Source organism: Drosophila rhopaloa, unplaced genomic scaffold, assembly GCF_018152115.1.
Source record: "Drosophila rhopaloa isolate 14029-0021.01 unplaced genomic scaffold, ASM1815211v1 contig_203, whole genome shotgun sequence".
Classification (NCBI taxonomy): domain Eukaryota; kingdom Metazoa; phylum Arthropoda; class Insecta; order Diptera; family Drosophilidae; genus Drosophila; species Drosophila rhopaloa.
This window is the reverse complement of record NW_025335088.1, coordinates 72,380-89,640: the sequence shown is the minus strand read 5'-3', so window position 1 is coordinate 89,640 and position 17,261 is coordinate 72,380. Positions and strand designations below refer to the sequence as shown.

At 37.1% G+C, this 17,261-nt stretch overlaps 1 protein-coding gene across 6 annotated transcripts in view; it reads left to right on the top strand.

Annotated features, from left to right (window-relative positions):
* Positions 1–17,261, top strand: part of LOC108053732 (calcium-dependent secretion activator) — a 210,273-nt gene that overhangs the window by 186,154 nt on the left and 6,858 nt on the right. For 3 of the 6 annotated variants that reach the window (XM_044460648.1, XM_044460651.1, XM_044460647.1), the window contains 2 exons: positions 6,881–7,022; positions 7,316–7,483. In XM_044460648.1, coding sequence (XP_044316583.1) covers positions 6,881–7,022; positions 7,316–7,483 — 310 coding nt within the window. The remainder of the gene's footprint in view (positions 1–6,880; positions 7,023–7,315; positions 7,484–17,261) is intronic. The other 3 variants (XR_006417674.1, XM_044460652.1, XM_044460649.1) reach the window with 1 other exon arrangement.

Genomic DNA, 17,261 nt, shown 5'->3' with positions numbered 1-17,261 from the left:
TTATGAAACTTAAAAGGTCGGATTGATTGGCCAAAAATAAAACCCATAGAAATTTCCAACTTCCTAACTTTACAAACACCAAAGTTATGGCATTTCCGATCAATCAGTTATATGGCAGCTATAGGATATAGTTATATAATATATAGTTATAGTTATATAAATTAAATTATAATACCCTCTGCAAGGGTATAAAAAGGGATACTTTCGCAGCCTTTAACAATTTTTCCTATCTCCTTTAAGATATAGACTTCCGAGCGGAAAGCGCTTTTACCCTAATCAAGATATACGTAAATAAATAAGAATTGGAAAAATTTATGTTAGTAGCTTACACACTGCGCGAATTATTCTAAAAATCATTAAATTTTAACCGATTTTACCCTTTTGTTCCTATGGGGGCTATAGGATATAGACGTCCGATCGTCAAAGAAAGATTTATGTCAATAGCTTTTACACTGCGCGAAATATCTTCCATTCCTGCAAGTTATATCCGATTGTTCCTATGGGAGCTATAGGATATAGACATCCAATCGGGGCGGTTTTCAAACTTGATCTGCGTACACTTGTTTTAGGACGACTGTGAAAGTTTCAGATCGCTAGCTTTTAAATTGATCTCGCAAACGGTATTGAAACAGACGGACAGGCGGACGGACGGACAGACGGACATGGCTATATCGACTCCCCTATTGATCCTGATCAAGAATATATATACTTTATAGGGTCGGAATCCTCTCCTTCACTGCGTTACAAACTTCTGACCAAAATTATAATACCCTCTGCAAGGGTATAAAAAGAAGATTTTCAAGGATAATAGAATCCCTGTCAGCACTTATTAATTTAAAATTGAACGAGCCTGAGTCCTTCGGTCACCAGTTCGAATGCATTTGATAGATTACCGTGCGCCTCTTATATCTACCATAAAATTTTGTTCTAAAAGATACGATTTCTGGAGAAGATATTGTGCAGTTGGCAGGAGAGTTTTCAACTTAAACAGCAAGACATCGTGCCATAGGGATCTGCTGTACTGCTTATATTCGAAAGCTCTAAGAATGTGCTGTGTTACCCGATGGGATTGCTCTGGGGTACCATGGTACCATTGGCATCCTGTACACTTCTTACTGCCAACATTCTACTAAGGAATATTCTTTCGAATATTTTAGAGAATGTGGTCAGCAAACTTATTGGTCGGTAGGACGCAACAAGGTTTTCCGGTTTTCCTGGCTTGGGGATCATCGATATCAACACTTCCACTGTGTGGGAAAATTGTGGATACGTAACATGGAGTCGAAAAGGATAACTAGAAACAGTATACCCTTCCTAGGTAACGCATTGGCAGTTCTGCTGTCGATGCCGTTGAAATCTGGAGCCTTACTGCGTTGCAGCTTGCAAATGTGAAGACAGACCTCTTCCGGACTCACATGAGGAATAGGTTCGATTGCCGAGGAGGGTGCATTTAGGAATGCTAGGTTTTCATCGACGTCTTCAGGCCTAGCAAAATTGAATGCCTAAAAGCGCCCTCCCTATTGCTCAGCAAAGGCCATCGAAATTTCGTCGTCTGATCTGCACCATGTGTTGTCGTATACTCTTTGTTGCTCTCCAGAGATTGAATCCATACGGCTTTGTGGGATCAGTAATATCGGCAAAGTATTCACTCTTCGTTCTAAGCAACATTTCTTAAGATTGTTATCAGCACGACGATATTATCTTTTGTCAGAAGGGTCTCGTGAACGCATAAATCTACAACTTCACCAGATCCAGGACCTCAGATTTTAAAAGGGCATGAGGTGAATCAGATGGGCTGTTTGGTCTTTGTCCGCAGGTTAATGATTCACCAGGGTTTGAATATTTCCCACAAACATTTCAGTAGCATCGTTGAGGTTAACTATACCGTTAATCGCTTCCTGAAAATGTGGTATATTTGCCTTCTGCGGCAGGATGTACGTCTTGCGGGAAAGCTTACAAGCGGAAACTCTATTATGGATTATAAGTGGGATGTGGTCCGAACTCAATTCAAGAATTTCAGAGATGGTTAAAAAATCAAAACGAATTCCTTTGTAGATGGCGAAGTCTATGGCTGATGGCATGCGTTGGTTGTATGGGTATAGGATGTGAGTATAATATCCTCTAGAGTTCTGCCCCTGTTTGTAGAGTTACGTGATCCCCTGAGACGATGATGGGCATTCCATTCCCCTGCAATTATAAAATTTGGTCTAAGCTCACTTAGAAGCTCGTCATAGTAATTAGCTGTGAACTGAGAATTGTTTGAGGTTCCACACATAAGAATTGGTAGTATTTAAGTCACGATTTGATGATAATTGCGCATCCTTCGCGATGGCGATCAGCAGGATGGTTTAACAGATGAACGTCGTATCTCCTTAGCTGGTGGTATGATTTAGAGCAGAAGTCAGTTTCGCTGACTCGATATGATGTTGCTTTACAAAAAGCTCCATCTCCCCACACCGATTTTGAGTTAAATTTGACGCATGGGTGGGCTGGAAAGGCAGAGGGGAGACCAGCGACGGCTTGTGCAGATCCTGGCGCTCTTTGGGGTTATAAGCGACATCATTGACATCATCATCTGGAGCATTTTGTCTAACCGAGCAACGAGGTCAAACAATTTTTCTTCAGATGGTAAATACATTTATTCTTGCCGTTTCCATCGCTGATCGTTTTGAAATTGCTGGAAGGACTGTTGCTTCTGTTGGCGTGTCTCTGGTTATTGTTGTTGGTCAAGGGCTGTAGTCTGTAAGGTTTGTAACTGTACCCGAGGATGGTCCTTTGTTCCCAGTGCAGGGAATTGGTTCTGGTGCTGGTTCGCAGATTGCTGTAACTGGTGTCACCCTGTTGAGTTTGCTGTCGAAAATGACCATTGGTGACATTTGCGTATGACAAAGCTCCCACGACATCCGATCGAACAGTAGTCCTTTTTGTATGGGATTTTTGGGGGAGAGCGTTACCTTAGGATGGATGCCTTACTGCCTGCTGGTAGACAACACAGCCCTTCTAATTTGCTGTGTGATTTTCACCACAATTTACACATTTAACGGGATGAATATCTCGTTCGCAGGCCTCTATAGCATGTTTCTAACCAAGCAGTTGTTCTTTGTATGGTTGAAATCCTGGCATTGTACGACTTCATCCTTTTTTGTAGGGTAATTCCACTTGAACAATAGTCTTCACTTCATGAATTTCGTTGTTGGTTGAAGATCGCTCTAGTTCAACAAACACAAGGTTGACGTACTTTGTTTTGACCAAATGTCTTTTTGGTCTATTAATGAAACGAACAATATGGCCAAGAAAGGTTAGGCTTTCTTGAATGTGTTCATACCTCAAATAAACTCGCGATAAGATCAGTCCTCTTTAAGCTGCCAGGAGTGGACTAGAATATGTTGCAGAGGAGCAGTCGTAGCCCTAAGGCGTGCACCTTGCATCCAGAAGGCACCAAGAACCAGGTTCACATACGGGGAACGGATGTCTGTTTATACCCGTTACTCGTAGAGTAAAAGGGTATATTGTATTCGTGCAAAAGTATGTAACAGCTAGAAGGAAGCGTTTCCGACCCTATAAAGTATATATATTCTTGATCAGGATCACTAGCCGAGTCGATCTAGCCATGTCCGTCTGTCCGTCTGTCTGTCCGTCTGTCTGTCCGTCTGTCTGTCCGTCTGCCTGTCCGTATGAACGCTGAGATCTCGGAAACTATAAAAGCTAGAAGATTGGCATTTTGCATGTAGATTTTAGAAGTTCCTACGCAGCGCAAGTTTGTTTCAAAATGGTGCCACGCCCCCTTTAACGCCCACAATCGCTTATATACGATTTTAATAATTTTAATATTTCGGAAAAGTAAAAATGCAGTTTTATTGTGTTTATCAATACCTATCGAAATGTAGAAGAAATTTTTCAAATCGGACCATTCGTTAAAAAGTTATGCGTGATCAAAGTTTCTATCTCCATCTCCCTCGCACTCCCTTTACCTGAGTAACGGGTATCTGATAGTCGGGGCACCCGACTATAGCGTTCTCTCTTGTTTTTATTTTATTTTTATTAAGTTTATGTTTGAAATTGAATTCGAATTTGAATTGAAAGATCAACAAACTGCAACTGTTGCCTTTTGACCTTTTTCACATGTTTTCGCTATACACCAGAGCGGGGCGTCTGAGCACTATCACTGCAGTTTTAGCTGCCGGGCTTACCAAAACAAATTTTTTTGCCACGAAAGTGGATTTGTCCATAGAATCCTCACTAAGAATTTCGCAGCGATGCAAAAACGTGTCTGCACTCTTTGAAAGCATGATCGAGACTGTACGTTGGAGATCACTCTCTGGTTGCTGATTAGGAGTTTAACACGAACGTCCGAAACAATTGCATAAATTCAGAATAAAAATTGGGGGCTACACGTGGGTTTCGACCATGCTTTTTGCCATTCGCAACGAAACTGTGAGTTTTTGAGGAAAGATGGAAAAAACTAACAGTATAATTAAATCAAATTGTTATAGGTTCGTTGTTTTTCTAGGTCTTGTTTTTTAAATGACAACATATAATAACTGGCATAAAAGAATGATCACCTAAATATATTTAACCCTTACAGAGGGAATTATAATTTTATTTATAATATAATAATAATTTTAGTTATAATATAATTATAATTGTATATGTACCGCACTGGTCAGAGGATGATCATCATGCAATACCAATATATTTTTTGTTGTTTATCAATACCTTAAATTTAATCATAATCGTTTGACTATACATACGACCGTATGGCTCTATCACTAACCATACAACGTATAGACTGGTCATTTCATACAACGAAAATGGACACAAAAATTTCTTAGCGACAGACTCCAGGGCTCTTGGCAGCAGGCCCCGGACGCTTCGTGTGCGTTCGGGTTTTTTGCGCTCCCATTCTTATTCTCATTTTGATGCTCGCGCACTCATTGCACGAGTTCGTTCGTTCAGTCGCAGAGAAGCGCATTTTGAAGAAGATTGCGCCTGCGCTTGAATTGGTCTTTATATGTATGCGTGTTCATGCATTCTCATACAGGGGTGCATGTGTGCGTTTATTTCAATTCGATGCGACAAAAATATTTTGTCCGTTGCTACTTTTCATAATGTGTACCCTAACAATATGGGCGTATTCACTATTGGGTTAACGATACAAATTAGAATAGTATATGTTATAATATATTTATACCCGTTACTCGTAGAGTAAAAGGGTATATTGTATTCGTGCAAAAGTATGTAACAGGTAGAAGGAAGCGTTTCCGACCCTATAAAGTATATATATTCTTGTTCAGGATCACTAGCCGAGTCGATCTAGCCATGTCCGTCTGTCCGTCTGTCTGTCCGTCTGTCTGTCTGTCCGTCTGTCTGTCCGTCTGTCCGTCTGTCCGTCTGTCCGTCTGTCTGTCTGTCTGTCCGTATGAACGCTGAGATCTCGGAAACTATAAAAGCTAGAAGATTGGCATTTTGCATGCAGATTCTAGGAGTTCCTACGCAGCGCAAGTTTGTTTCAAAATGGTGCCACGCCCCCTTTAACGCCCACAATCGCTTATATACGATTTTAAAAATTTAAACATTTCGGAAAAGTAAAAATGCAGTTTTATTGTGTTTATCAATACCTATCGAATACCCATCTCCCTCGCACTCCCTTTACCTGAGTAACGGGTATCTGATAGTCGGGGCACCCGACTATAGCGTTCTCTCTTGTTTTTAATATTACAGTATAATTTTCATTTTGGTTTACAAATTCAAATCAGTGGTAGCAGCAAAATGTTTTGCATATATGTATGTATTCCAAGGGCATATCGCAGTCGGTGTCACTTAAAACACCGACTGCTCCTAAGTGGTTGAGAAAACTTCAAACCAAATTAGCTTTGGTTGTTGTTCTGCGAGCGGATGGTGCCTGCACACCCTACCGACGATTGCAGAAACAAAAACGCGGAAGTACGATTACATATTTTATAATTATTTATTATATGTCATTTAAATTATTTGATTATCTGATGATTTTTATACCCTTGCAGAGGGTATTATAATTTCAGCTAAAAGTTTGCAACGCAGTGAAGGAGACATTTCTGACCTTATAAAGTATATATATTCTTGATCAGCATCACCAGGAGACTCGATCATGTCCGCTATCCGTCCGTTTTTACGCAAACTAGACCGTCAGTTTTAAAGCTATCTGTTTGAAACTTTACCAAAAGTTGTCTTTTTATTGCAGGTATATAAATCGAAATGAGCCGGATCGGGCGACTATATCAAATAGCTCCAATAGTTTTAGTTTAACTGTTGTTTTTAATTTTTTTTGTTTTTCTTTGGGTTTTGATAATATTATATTATAATTTGTTATTATTATACTATAGAATTACGGATTTAAATAAATTATATCATATAGCTCCCATAGAAAAATCGACAAATTAAAAAGAATGAAAATGAAAAAAATTTAATTTTGCTGTTTTCTATTTACCAAAATATTTCTTAGGGATATATCAATTATTGACTATATCGGATTACGCTTTTAGTTTTGTCAAAGTCGAACAACAATATCATATAGCTGCCATAGAAACAATGGCAAAATGCTGCGCAAAATCGACATAGCTTCATTGTTTTTAGTAATATAGGCGTAGAAATCGAAATGTAGTCGTTTTGTAATAACTGCAAGGGTATATACATTTCGGCTTGCCGAGGATTGCTTCCTTTCTTGTTGCAATTAAAAAACTCACTATGCTTGGGTCACTTTGTTTTGTATACACCATTATATATTGACAAAAAATCTTCTAGGGAACAAAATCTAAGCTAGCATCTTTTCTTGTTTGAGTTAAATTTATTGGTCATTTGGTATTATATTTTAAATTAAATTTTAATAAATATTTTTTTTTAGATAATTTGCGTAATGGACGTTTTCATCAGCACCTGCGCGACACATTCGCACCGTTAGTGGTGCGGTATGTCGATCTTATGGAATCTTCAATAGCTCAATCAATTCATAAGGGATTTGAAAAAGAACGCTGGGAAAGCAAAGGGTAAGTATACCTTTTTGATTCCCTTATAATCGGAAAAAAATAATTGTATCAATAATATATGCACATATTGCAAACCATATTCATATCTTAACTATTAAAAAATTGGCTGGATAATATTCAAAAATTATATTAAATTAAACGTATTAACTGTTTGGATTGGATGTTATTATTTTGGAAGTCAGACTGGCGAGGTCACACATACGTACATATATTAAAAAAAGGTCCCATTTTATATTCTGCATTCAAACGCAGTGTTTGTGTTGTATTTATATTTTTATTCTATAAAACTTTAGGATTAACGCTGCTTTGAACCCTGCAGCATTAAACAATGCTGCCCAGGCGCTCAATACAGCTGCTCTCAACCCATCAATGCTACTCAGCGGTAAAAAAGATCAAGTAAATTTTTATGTACCGAAGTTACCAAAGCAATCAAATTCAACAGTGGCCAGCGACGATATGAGGTTTTTAAATAAAAAAAGTCAACATATATATAGAAGTAGATTTTTAAATTGTCTGCATTTGGTTTTGCATTTTGTGTTCTGCCAAATTTTATGCATTGCCGAAAAAGTTTACAACTTCTCTGCTTTCAAATGCATTTCACGAGTTATTAAATATAAGTCAATATAAAATTATATCAAAATCGTAGTTTACACTTAATTTAAAAATAACTTGGAAAGATTCATTTTCTCATGATTTCATGTGTATAGCTTTGTTAAGTTGGTATGTTGCTTTAAAGAAATATCATTAAAAACCAGCATATTAATATAGTTTGATTCTTATCTGTTTTCAACTATAGTCTCAGGTATGTTTCTCGTCTTAATAGTAAGCTAAAAGTTGATTTAAAACTGAACAAATCTTTTAAACCTTTTAGCTTACTACGCAGGCGGCCTAAATGAATGAGAACTACATTTTTAAAATTTGATTTTTTTATACCCTAGTACTATAATTTTACCCAAAAGTATATTTTTGATCTCTTACCAAAGTTTTAGGTACCAATATATTTTCTTTCTTGCTATTTAGCAAAGTCTGTGACATCAAGTATAATATTTAGCTGCGTTTATAGATTTGGTAAACGTGTATTGCATTCTAGTCTTGCCCATTGATAAACTCTTAAATTCCATACATTAGGTAAGGGAAAGTTTTTATAACTTTTATCTTTTAATAGTCCATAAGTCAATAACTTTCTTTTTACCATATTGGTTAGATTATGGAGAGTACGAATTTCGTATTTAAATGAACAAAAATCTACAAGGTACATTATTTAAAATGGAAATTAGCAGACTTTCGTATACAGGAAAAACTAGAAAAATGACTCAATAAATGAACAGGCAGACATGAGTGCGATCAAATCAGACAAAAGTCAACTCCAAAGAGTAGTGAATATAGAATATTGAAATAATATAGTAATATTAGCAAAATATAATAACAAAAAAATAATATACTACCAGGGCCGATAGGGAAATTATCAACCGTGTATGGTTATAAAAGCCTTTTGAAATCCTATTTGGACTTACTCGACTTTCAAATCGACATCAGGGTTAACGCAATCATTCAGAATGGCCGTTTACACTAAGCAAACTCGATTATAAGCGATTGCCTATATAAAGAAAAAAAAGGGGACAAATTTTCAAAAAAGCTCGGGGAATTGGACGAAATCGGTATTATCTGCAACACAAGTTAATAAATATGAATATAAATATGAATGAATTTTGGCAAAAAACCTAAGAGGAATTGGAAAACTTCCACAAAGAGTTTGTTAATTTTACATCTTTAATCATAATTGGTTATCAATTATCTGCTAACTTAACAATAAAACAATATATATACAATTTATTCTAATCGAAAGAGTTATAATTGCTTTTTAAAATATTATATTAGAAAAGCTATTATAGTCGTTTAACAGTGCAAATAAATCTTAAAGTGATTGTGAGTCGACAGAGCCTATACGAATCTTATGAACGAACATAATTGCAATTCTTAGGCGATGTAGAACCGGTCAATTAATTTATGTTGGCATCGAATGGCAAAAATCTATCAAAGTCCCACTTAAAATTAAACAGTTCAAAATGTGTAATAAGAATTATAGGAATAGATGAAAGTTTGGCAATGCCGCGGTAATTTCAAATGTCCGACGTTGAACCTTTATTGTGAAGAGAAATTAAGTAAGACTTAATATCTTAAAGTGCAGCTTAGCACCTTTTCGGGACCATTAGATAGAAAAACGTCAATAGAGGAGATACCTTTTTAAAGGTTAATTTCTGAAAATGGATAAGAAAGATTTTCTTTTCGGTTTTCCGATCACTTTGTGCACAATTTTCAAATGAACTCGACGAATTTAGATATGTTTGGGTGAGAAGTACCTTCTGGAAGGGAAATCGAGTTGACTCTAGAAACTGTTGTAAGTGAAGCATCAGTGACGAACGTAAGATCCAGCTTATTTTTAATTTGGGCAAGAGATCGGATATCACATAGATAAAATCATGACAGATGCTAGATAAGAAAAGATTTGAATCAGCACAGGGAATATATGAAATATGTAGGAGCTTAAAGGCATACATCACAACTTGAATATCAGATAAGCGTTAGAATCAGATTTAGGGGGAATATCATGAGCAAGTCAGAAAAACGAAAGCAAAGCCAACGCTGACTTTTACAACAACAAATTCTATGCCCCACCGTCAACGAATGGAAACAACATGAAGGAGAAATAGTTGTTTAAAAGGTGAAAACCCTCTCTAAGTAGAATACTTATAAACACAAATTGCATGATTGCAGACAGGATTGTGAATTTGACTAAGTTCAGCCAAAGGCTGAGTACGTTTTAATAATGAATGGAAAAAAAGCTACACAGTTTTGTTGAACCGGATATATTGGGAGCCTGGTTTAAATTTCTTGACAGAAATAGTGAGTGTTCGAGAACACGTGACAGAGATTGGAATAAAAATTAGATTTAGGGGGAATATATGAGAAAGTCAGAACATGAAAGCAGAGCCAACACTGACTTTTACAGCAACAAATTCTAAGCCCTCACCGTCAACAAAAGGGAACAACTTGGATTAGAAATAGTTGGTTAAAAGGAAAGAATACTTATAAACAAAAATTTCATGATTGCAGACAGGTTTGTGAATTCGACTAAGTTTACCCAAAGGCTGAGTACGGTTTGATAATGGATGGAAAAAAAACTACATAGTTTGGTTTAACCGGATATGTCAGGTTGTCAAATATCTCCCTTCCGCTTTTTTTGGTTTTTGAATTTGGCTGCTTTGCGCAAAACGCTACATATCGGTATCGGGCAATGCTATATGTTGATGGAAAGGTCTTGACATAACCTACAAAACGAAGCTATTCATAACAAGTTTGGTTTTTGCGCTGAAAAGTTATACATGTGTAAACATGGAGTTCGCTAACGCCGAAATTCGCGGTGTTTTAAAGTTTTCCTTCGTAAAAGGTAAATACGCTAGAGAAACATTCCGTGAAATTAATGGTGTTTTAGGGATGGTACTCTATCACTTCGAACCTCGGAGTAACGGTTTCGACGATTCAGAAACGGTGAAAACGACACCATGGATAAGCCAGCCGGCGGAAGACCTGTGACGACGAATACCGATCAAATCATGGAAAACATCGAGCTAGACCGGCATGAGACATCGCGTGACATCGCCGAGGAGATAGGAGTTAGTCACCAAACCGTTTTAAACCATCTGCAGAAGGCTGGATACAAAAAAAAGCTGGACGCAAAAAAACATGTTGGACAGAGTCAACGCCTGCGATATGCTGCTGAAACGGAATAAACCTGACCCATTTTTGAAGCGGATGGTCCTGGCGACGAAAAATGGATCACATCCGACAATATCAAGCGAAAACGGTCGTGGTTGAAGGCCGGTAAATCGTCCAAAACAGAGGACGGTTCGAGAACACGTGAGAGAAATTGGAATGGAAATTAAAATTGAGGGAATTTTACGCGTGTGTGAAAAAATAATTTTTTTATACCCTTGCAGAGGGTATTATAATTTTGGTCAAAAGTGTGCAACGCAGTGAAGGAGACATCTCCGACCTTATAAAGTATATATATTATTGATCAGGATCGCGTCCTGAGTTGATATAAGCATGTCCGTCTGTTTCTACGCGAACTAGTCTCTCAGTTTTAAAGATATCGAATTGAAATTTTGCACACACCCTTCGTTCCTTTGCACGCAGTACATATGTCGGAACGGCCGGGATCGGCCGAATATATCCTATAGCCGCCATATAACTGAACGATCGGAAATGCCATAACTTTAGAGTTTGTAAAGTTAGGAAGTTGGGATTTTCTAAGGGTTTTATTTTTAATTTTAATTCGACCAATCAAATTTCATAAGGATCGACCGACTATATCCTACAGCTGTCATACAACTGAACGATTGGAAATGCCATAACTTTGGTGTTTTTAAAGTAAGGAAGTTGGGATATTTTATGAGTATTATGTTAAGAATGCATTATATGAATATTTTTGGAGAATATAATTTGCAGAATATTCTGCAAGGGTATATCAACTTCCGCTCCGCCTGAAGTTAGCTTTTCTTTCTTGTTTTTTATAAATTGGTTAACAATAAAATTGTCGGGAGTGACTTTGTTGACGGCCTCTGACCTATCCTCAGGAGCAAGGCGGAACGCAGAAATAGCTTTGCAAAGTTTAATTGAAAGTAATTCTGAAGAGCGAACAACACATATAAACGGCACCTCATCAGGGTCAGGACTACTTTGCAACAGCATTTATCTTGTCAGTATTCGTATAAGTACCAGACGGGAGACGTGGTTCGATTTACGTATATGTTCGCAGTCACTTTGGGTAATGAAGCGCTGCCCTATAGAGCGGAATCGGCTTTAGCGTTTGAAGAAAGGGTACCGTCATCAGTCGAAGCATTAGGCAATCAGCAAAATCGCCCAAAGCTCTACATAACTCAACTTTTGTCTATCACTACTTTCCTAAGCTAAACCTATGTAAAAAAAATCGGAGCTTAGTCTTAAATCAATATAAACTGCATGACACCTTACTTTTGCTAAATATAATCGATCGAGGCATGTAAATCATGGTACAAGCCATGGACTTGTGTGGTTCTCCGCAAAAAACGAAATTCGCTGGCATTCTCCTAATAGTAAGATAGGTTCAAAATGTTTTGCTTATGAACAGAATTTTTATACCCTTGCTGAGGGTATTATAATTTTGGTCAAAATTGTGCAACGCAGTGAAGGAGACATCTCCGACCCTATAAAGTATATATATTCTTGATCAGGATCACCTCCTAAGTTGATATAAGCATGTCCGTCTGTCTGTTTCTACGCAAATTAGCCTCTCAGCTTTAAAGATATCGAATTGAAACTTTGCACACACCCTTCTTTCCTTTTCACGCAGTATATATGTCGGAACGGCCGGGATCGGCCGACTAGCTATCATATAACTGATTGATCGGAAATGCCATAACTTTGGTGTTTGTAAAGTTAGGAAGTTGGGATTTTCTATGGGTTTTAAATGGTCACAAAAGTTTCAAATCGGGAGGCCCCACAGCTGGTAGGGGCAGGCCCCGGACACTTCGTGTGCCTTCGGGTTTTTTTCCGCTCACATTCTTATTTTCATTTAGACGCTCGCGCGCTCATTACTCGAGTTCGGTCGTTCAGTCGCAGAGACGCGCATTTTGAAGAAGGTTGCCCTGCGCTTGAATTGGGCTTTGTATGTATTTGTGTTCATGCATTCTCATACAGGGGTGCATGTGTGCGATCATTTCATTTCGATGCAGCAAGAATATTTTGTCTTTTGCTACTCTTCAGACTTTGTACCCTAACAATATGGACGTATTCGGCGATCTCTTAGTGCTGGCAGCTTTACAGCACGAGCAACAGCACCAGCGCTGCTTTAGCGCAGGCAGCTTTTGTCCTGCACCAGCAGCTGTGTTTATGTTTATGTTTTTGAGTGCAATAAATTGACTAGAAATATTAAACATACATGTATATTAAAGTGTAAACGTTTGCACAACACGAGTAACGGGTATAGCGAATAGCTTTCTTTGAAAGGAGTTATCTTTGCCGGGCAATTGCAACTGTGTACAATGTAAATACATACATATGTATATGCTTACATATGTACATACACACATACGCCATTGTTTGACTCAGACCTCCAATTTGGCCAACTAGATTTGATTTGCATAGTTCTTGGGATATAGTTCGGTATTGACAAATGAAAACCATCGCAATTTCCTTTAATAGAAATCCTTTTCGAGAATTAACGTTGACTCTGTTGAGCACCTTGGCCAGATGTTCCAAAGTCATCTGTTAGATGGCGCCATGAAAGGCGGAAATGTAGGCGCTAGCCAGGCTTAAACGTTTAATGGGTGTTTGGGCGTTAGAGTGGGCGTGGCAAACGTTTATTAGGCCAATCGATATTTATTGACGAAACAAATACATATCAATTAAAATTTTCATAATATCATCAAAACTGTGGCCACAGCTTGTGGCTTGTGGGCGTCAGAGGGGGCGTGGCACCATTTTGAAACAAACTTGCGCTGCGTAGAAACTCCTTAAATCTACATGCAAAATGCAAATCTTCTAGCTTTTATAGTTTCCGAGATCTCAGCGTTCATACGGACAGACAGACAGACGGACAGACGGACATGGCTAGATTGACTCGGCTAGTGATCCTGAACAAGAATATATATACTTTATAGGTTGAATACAATATACCCTTTTACTCTACGAGTAACGGGTATAACAAAAGGTGACATTTTTTTTCAGCTTGTATAATAACCATATTATACCCGGTACTCACTCGAACGTCCTCAAACCGCAGAATTCTATAGTCAAATGGTAACCTGTAAAATTATAACAGATTATACCTTATAGCTGTTTGTTAAGACTTATAAATTATAACTTAACATTAAAATCTATTATCTTTTATTTTATGTAACAAGAAAGTAAAGTATCATTCATTGGGCGTACATTTTTTGAAAGCTTATGTGGCCTGGTCTCAAAAATCATAAAAAACCCTAGCTAATATTTAGAAAAACATTAACAGATCTAAATAACGCCAATTATGACCATAGTTGCATCAATTGCCCCAACACACATTATTTGGCTTATTTAAGGCGGGTACAGAATTTAATTTTTTTTTTGCTTTTTTTTATTTTTTTTTCGGAATGCACAATATTTTAGAAATATTGTGTTAAAGTTTTAGAGTAAACTTCCGAAGTTATGGCAGTTCTGTACGATTTTGTTATATAATTTGTATGAGTATGAACGTAAGGCTCTATGCATTCATCGGAATGTTTGCCACAGTTAGCATAAACAAAATAAGCACAAAAAAGAAATTAAGCAAATTTCGGGAAGCCGAAGTTTCTATACCCCTGCAGTTATTACAAAACGACTACATTTCGATTTCTATGCCTATATTACTAAAAACCATGATGCTATGTCGATTATGCGCTTCATTTTGCCATCGTTTCTATGTCAGCTACTGCTCTCCGGAATTCCATAGTATTTTAATAAAAGAACAAAATACTAATTTTCAAAAACCACATAGTTATAATTTTTCTGCATTTTTTTTTCGATTGTGCCTATGTGAGCTATATGATATAGTCGCCGATCCGCCTTGTTCTGACTTATATACTACCGGCAATAGAAAGAAAAACTTTAAGGAAAGTTTCAAGCAGATAGCTTTAAAACTGAGAGACTACTTTGCGTAGAAACGGACGGAAAATATTTTATTTTGGTGTTTTTCTATTTATCAAAATATTCCTTTGAGACTTAGTAATTATTTACCATATCAGAATTACGCTTTTAGTTTTGTCAAAATCGGACAACATCATATAGCTGCCATAGAAACGATGGCAAAATCAAATCGACATAGCTTCATTGATTTTAGTAGTACAGTAGTAGTACCTTTCTTGTTTTATAATGTTTTTTATTCATTAAAAATATACTTTTTTCAGTGATTGACAATTTTTCGATGCAACACTTTATCACACATAAAACAAAGCAGTATTAAAACCAAAACTTGTGTGTTTCGCCTCCACCTACTGGCTTGGACAATTGCTCTCTCTCTCTCCCTCTGACAATGGCAGTAAAATATATCTGTTCACTGAAGCAGAGATTTAAAGGAATAATGGATGTAAATAAAGTGAATCTCGAAATGCAACAAATCAAAAGATAATAAAAAACTTTGTATTAGGGATCTTCCAGGTGAGAGACCTAATTCCTTCTTCCAAATGGGAGTGGTTTTGTAGTTGTGATCCATAGGGTTGGGAAAACAGTAGTTTTCAGACTCAAAAAAAAAAGAAAACACAATCATAGATTATAAAGCCTAGTACTCAGATCAACGAAATCTGTTCCTCAGCTATGAGAGAGAGTGAGAGTCAAACAGCAGGCGAACAATTTTCGCCAGGCTCATTTTCACTCCGGTACTCAGATCGACCAAAAATAACCAAAAATTGCATAGCCTTGCCAGTCTGCTGAAATGAACAAAGTTCGTCAGCTACTAGCGGAAAGATTAAAAAATGTGACTATTGTAAAAGCGGAGTGTTTCATTAATCAACATGAAAAGAAGCAAACTTCGGGAAGCCGAAATTTATATACCCTTGCTGTTATTACAAAACGACTACATTTCGATTTCTATATCGATTTTGCGCTGCATTTTGCCATCGTTTCTATGGCAGCTTTGGACTATTTTGCGTAGAAACGGACGAACGGACGGACAGGCGGTAATGCTGATCAACATTATGTATACTTATAGGGTCGGATACGTCTTCTTCACTGCATTGCAATCCTTTCAGTATAAAACACCCGGAAAAACCTGGATAATAACCCCTAAAAAAAAAGCTATCACACTGGCGAACTTGTTTTTCAATCTGAGTGCTAGGCTTAACCAAAAAAAATAATCTATACATACATAGACTGACTAGGTCAATATACCTAACGTATTGAATCCTCGGCGAATCAAGGTTGCTTCCTTGAGAAACACCTAAAAGTGTTCGGAAATCCCAAAAGCCATTACATTTTTTTGTAATACACAAAAGCAAATCCTTTCCTAAAATCTATAAAAATAAACTCCGTTTCAATTTTATTTTAAAACCGTGTGCTTGCAAATGATGATCATGGTTTTATAATTCCGTGATGTTCGGAGGATTTGATTGAGCTGCTGGAACAGTTTAATAGATCAAACAAATTTGGATGGATGCAACTAAATTTACAATATGCGACTGTTGTTATTAGAGCGGGTGTAGGAAAAAGATAAATAAAGGCTTGAAATTGCAAAGATTTGTATTTAGTTTAACGAACTTATAAAAATGCTTATAGTCTTCGTGAACTTAATTTTAGTTTAAGTTTAGCCTTCATGTTTTTTAAGTTATTTTTGCACCTTTTGGGAACCCTTGTTAGGTTATTCAGTTAAGTTGCAAATGTGTATTATTGAATCTGCCTTCAATAACTACAGATTACAAAATTAAATCTACCATTTTCTCAGGAAACGAGTCAGACACCATAATTAATAACACTCAACAATAATAAAATAACACTCAAAAATTTTTAAATGGCTCCATTTTTATAAGGTATATACATTCTTAATCAGCATCACCAGGAGAGTCGATCTAACCATGTCCGTCCGTCTGTCCATCTGATTCTACGCAAACTAGTCCCTCCTTTTAAAGCTGTCTGCTTGAAACTTTCCCAAGTTGTCTTTATATTGCAGGTAAAATATAAGTCGGAACGAGCCGGATCGGGCGACTATACTATATAGCTCCCTAGGAACACTCGGAAAAAAAATTTTAAAAAGTATAACTATGTTGTTTTTAATTTCTTTGGGATTCGGTAATAAATAATAACTATGGAGTTTCGGTTTTAATTATTAAGATCGGACATCTTCATCATATAGCTTCCATAGAAAAATCAAAAATATAAAAAACAAAAGTTGGAAAAAAGGTCGGTCTGTCCGTCCGGCTTGCCATAGAAAGGAAGCATTTCTTGTTATACCCGTTACTCGTACAGTAAAAGGGTAAATATTCGTGCAAAAGTATGTAACAGGTAGAAGGAAGCGTTTCCGACCCTATAAAGTATATATATTCTTGTTCAGGATCACTAGCCGAGTCGATCTAGCCATGTCCGTCTGTCCGTCTGACTGTCCGTCTGTCTGTCCGTATGAACGCTGAGATCTCGGAAACTATAAAAGCTAGAAGATTGGCATTTGCATGTAGATTTTAGGAGTTCCTACGCAGC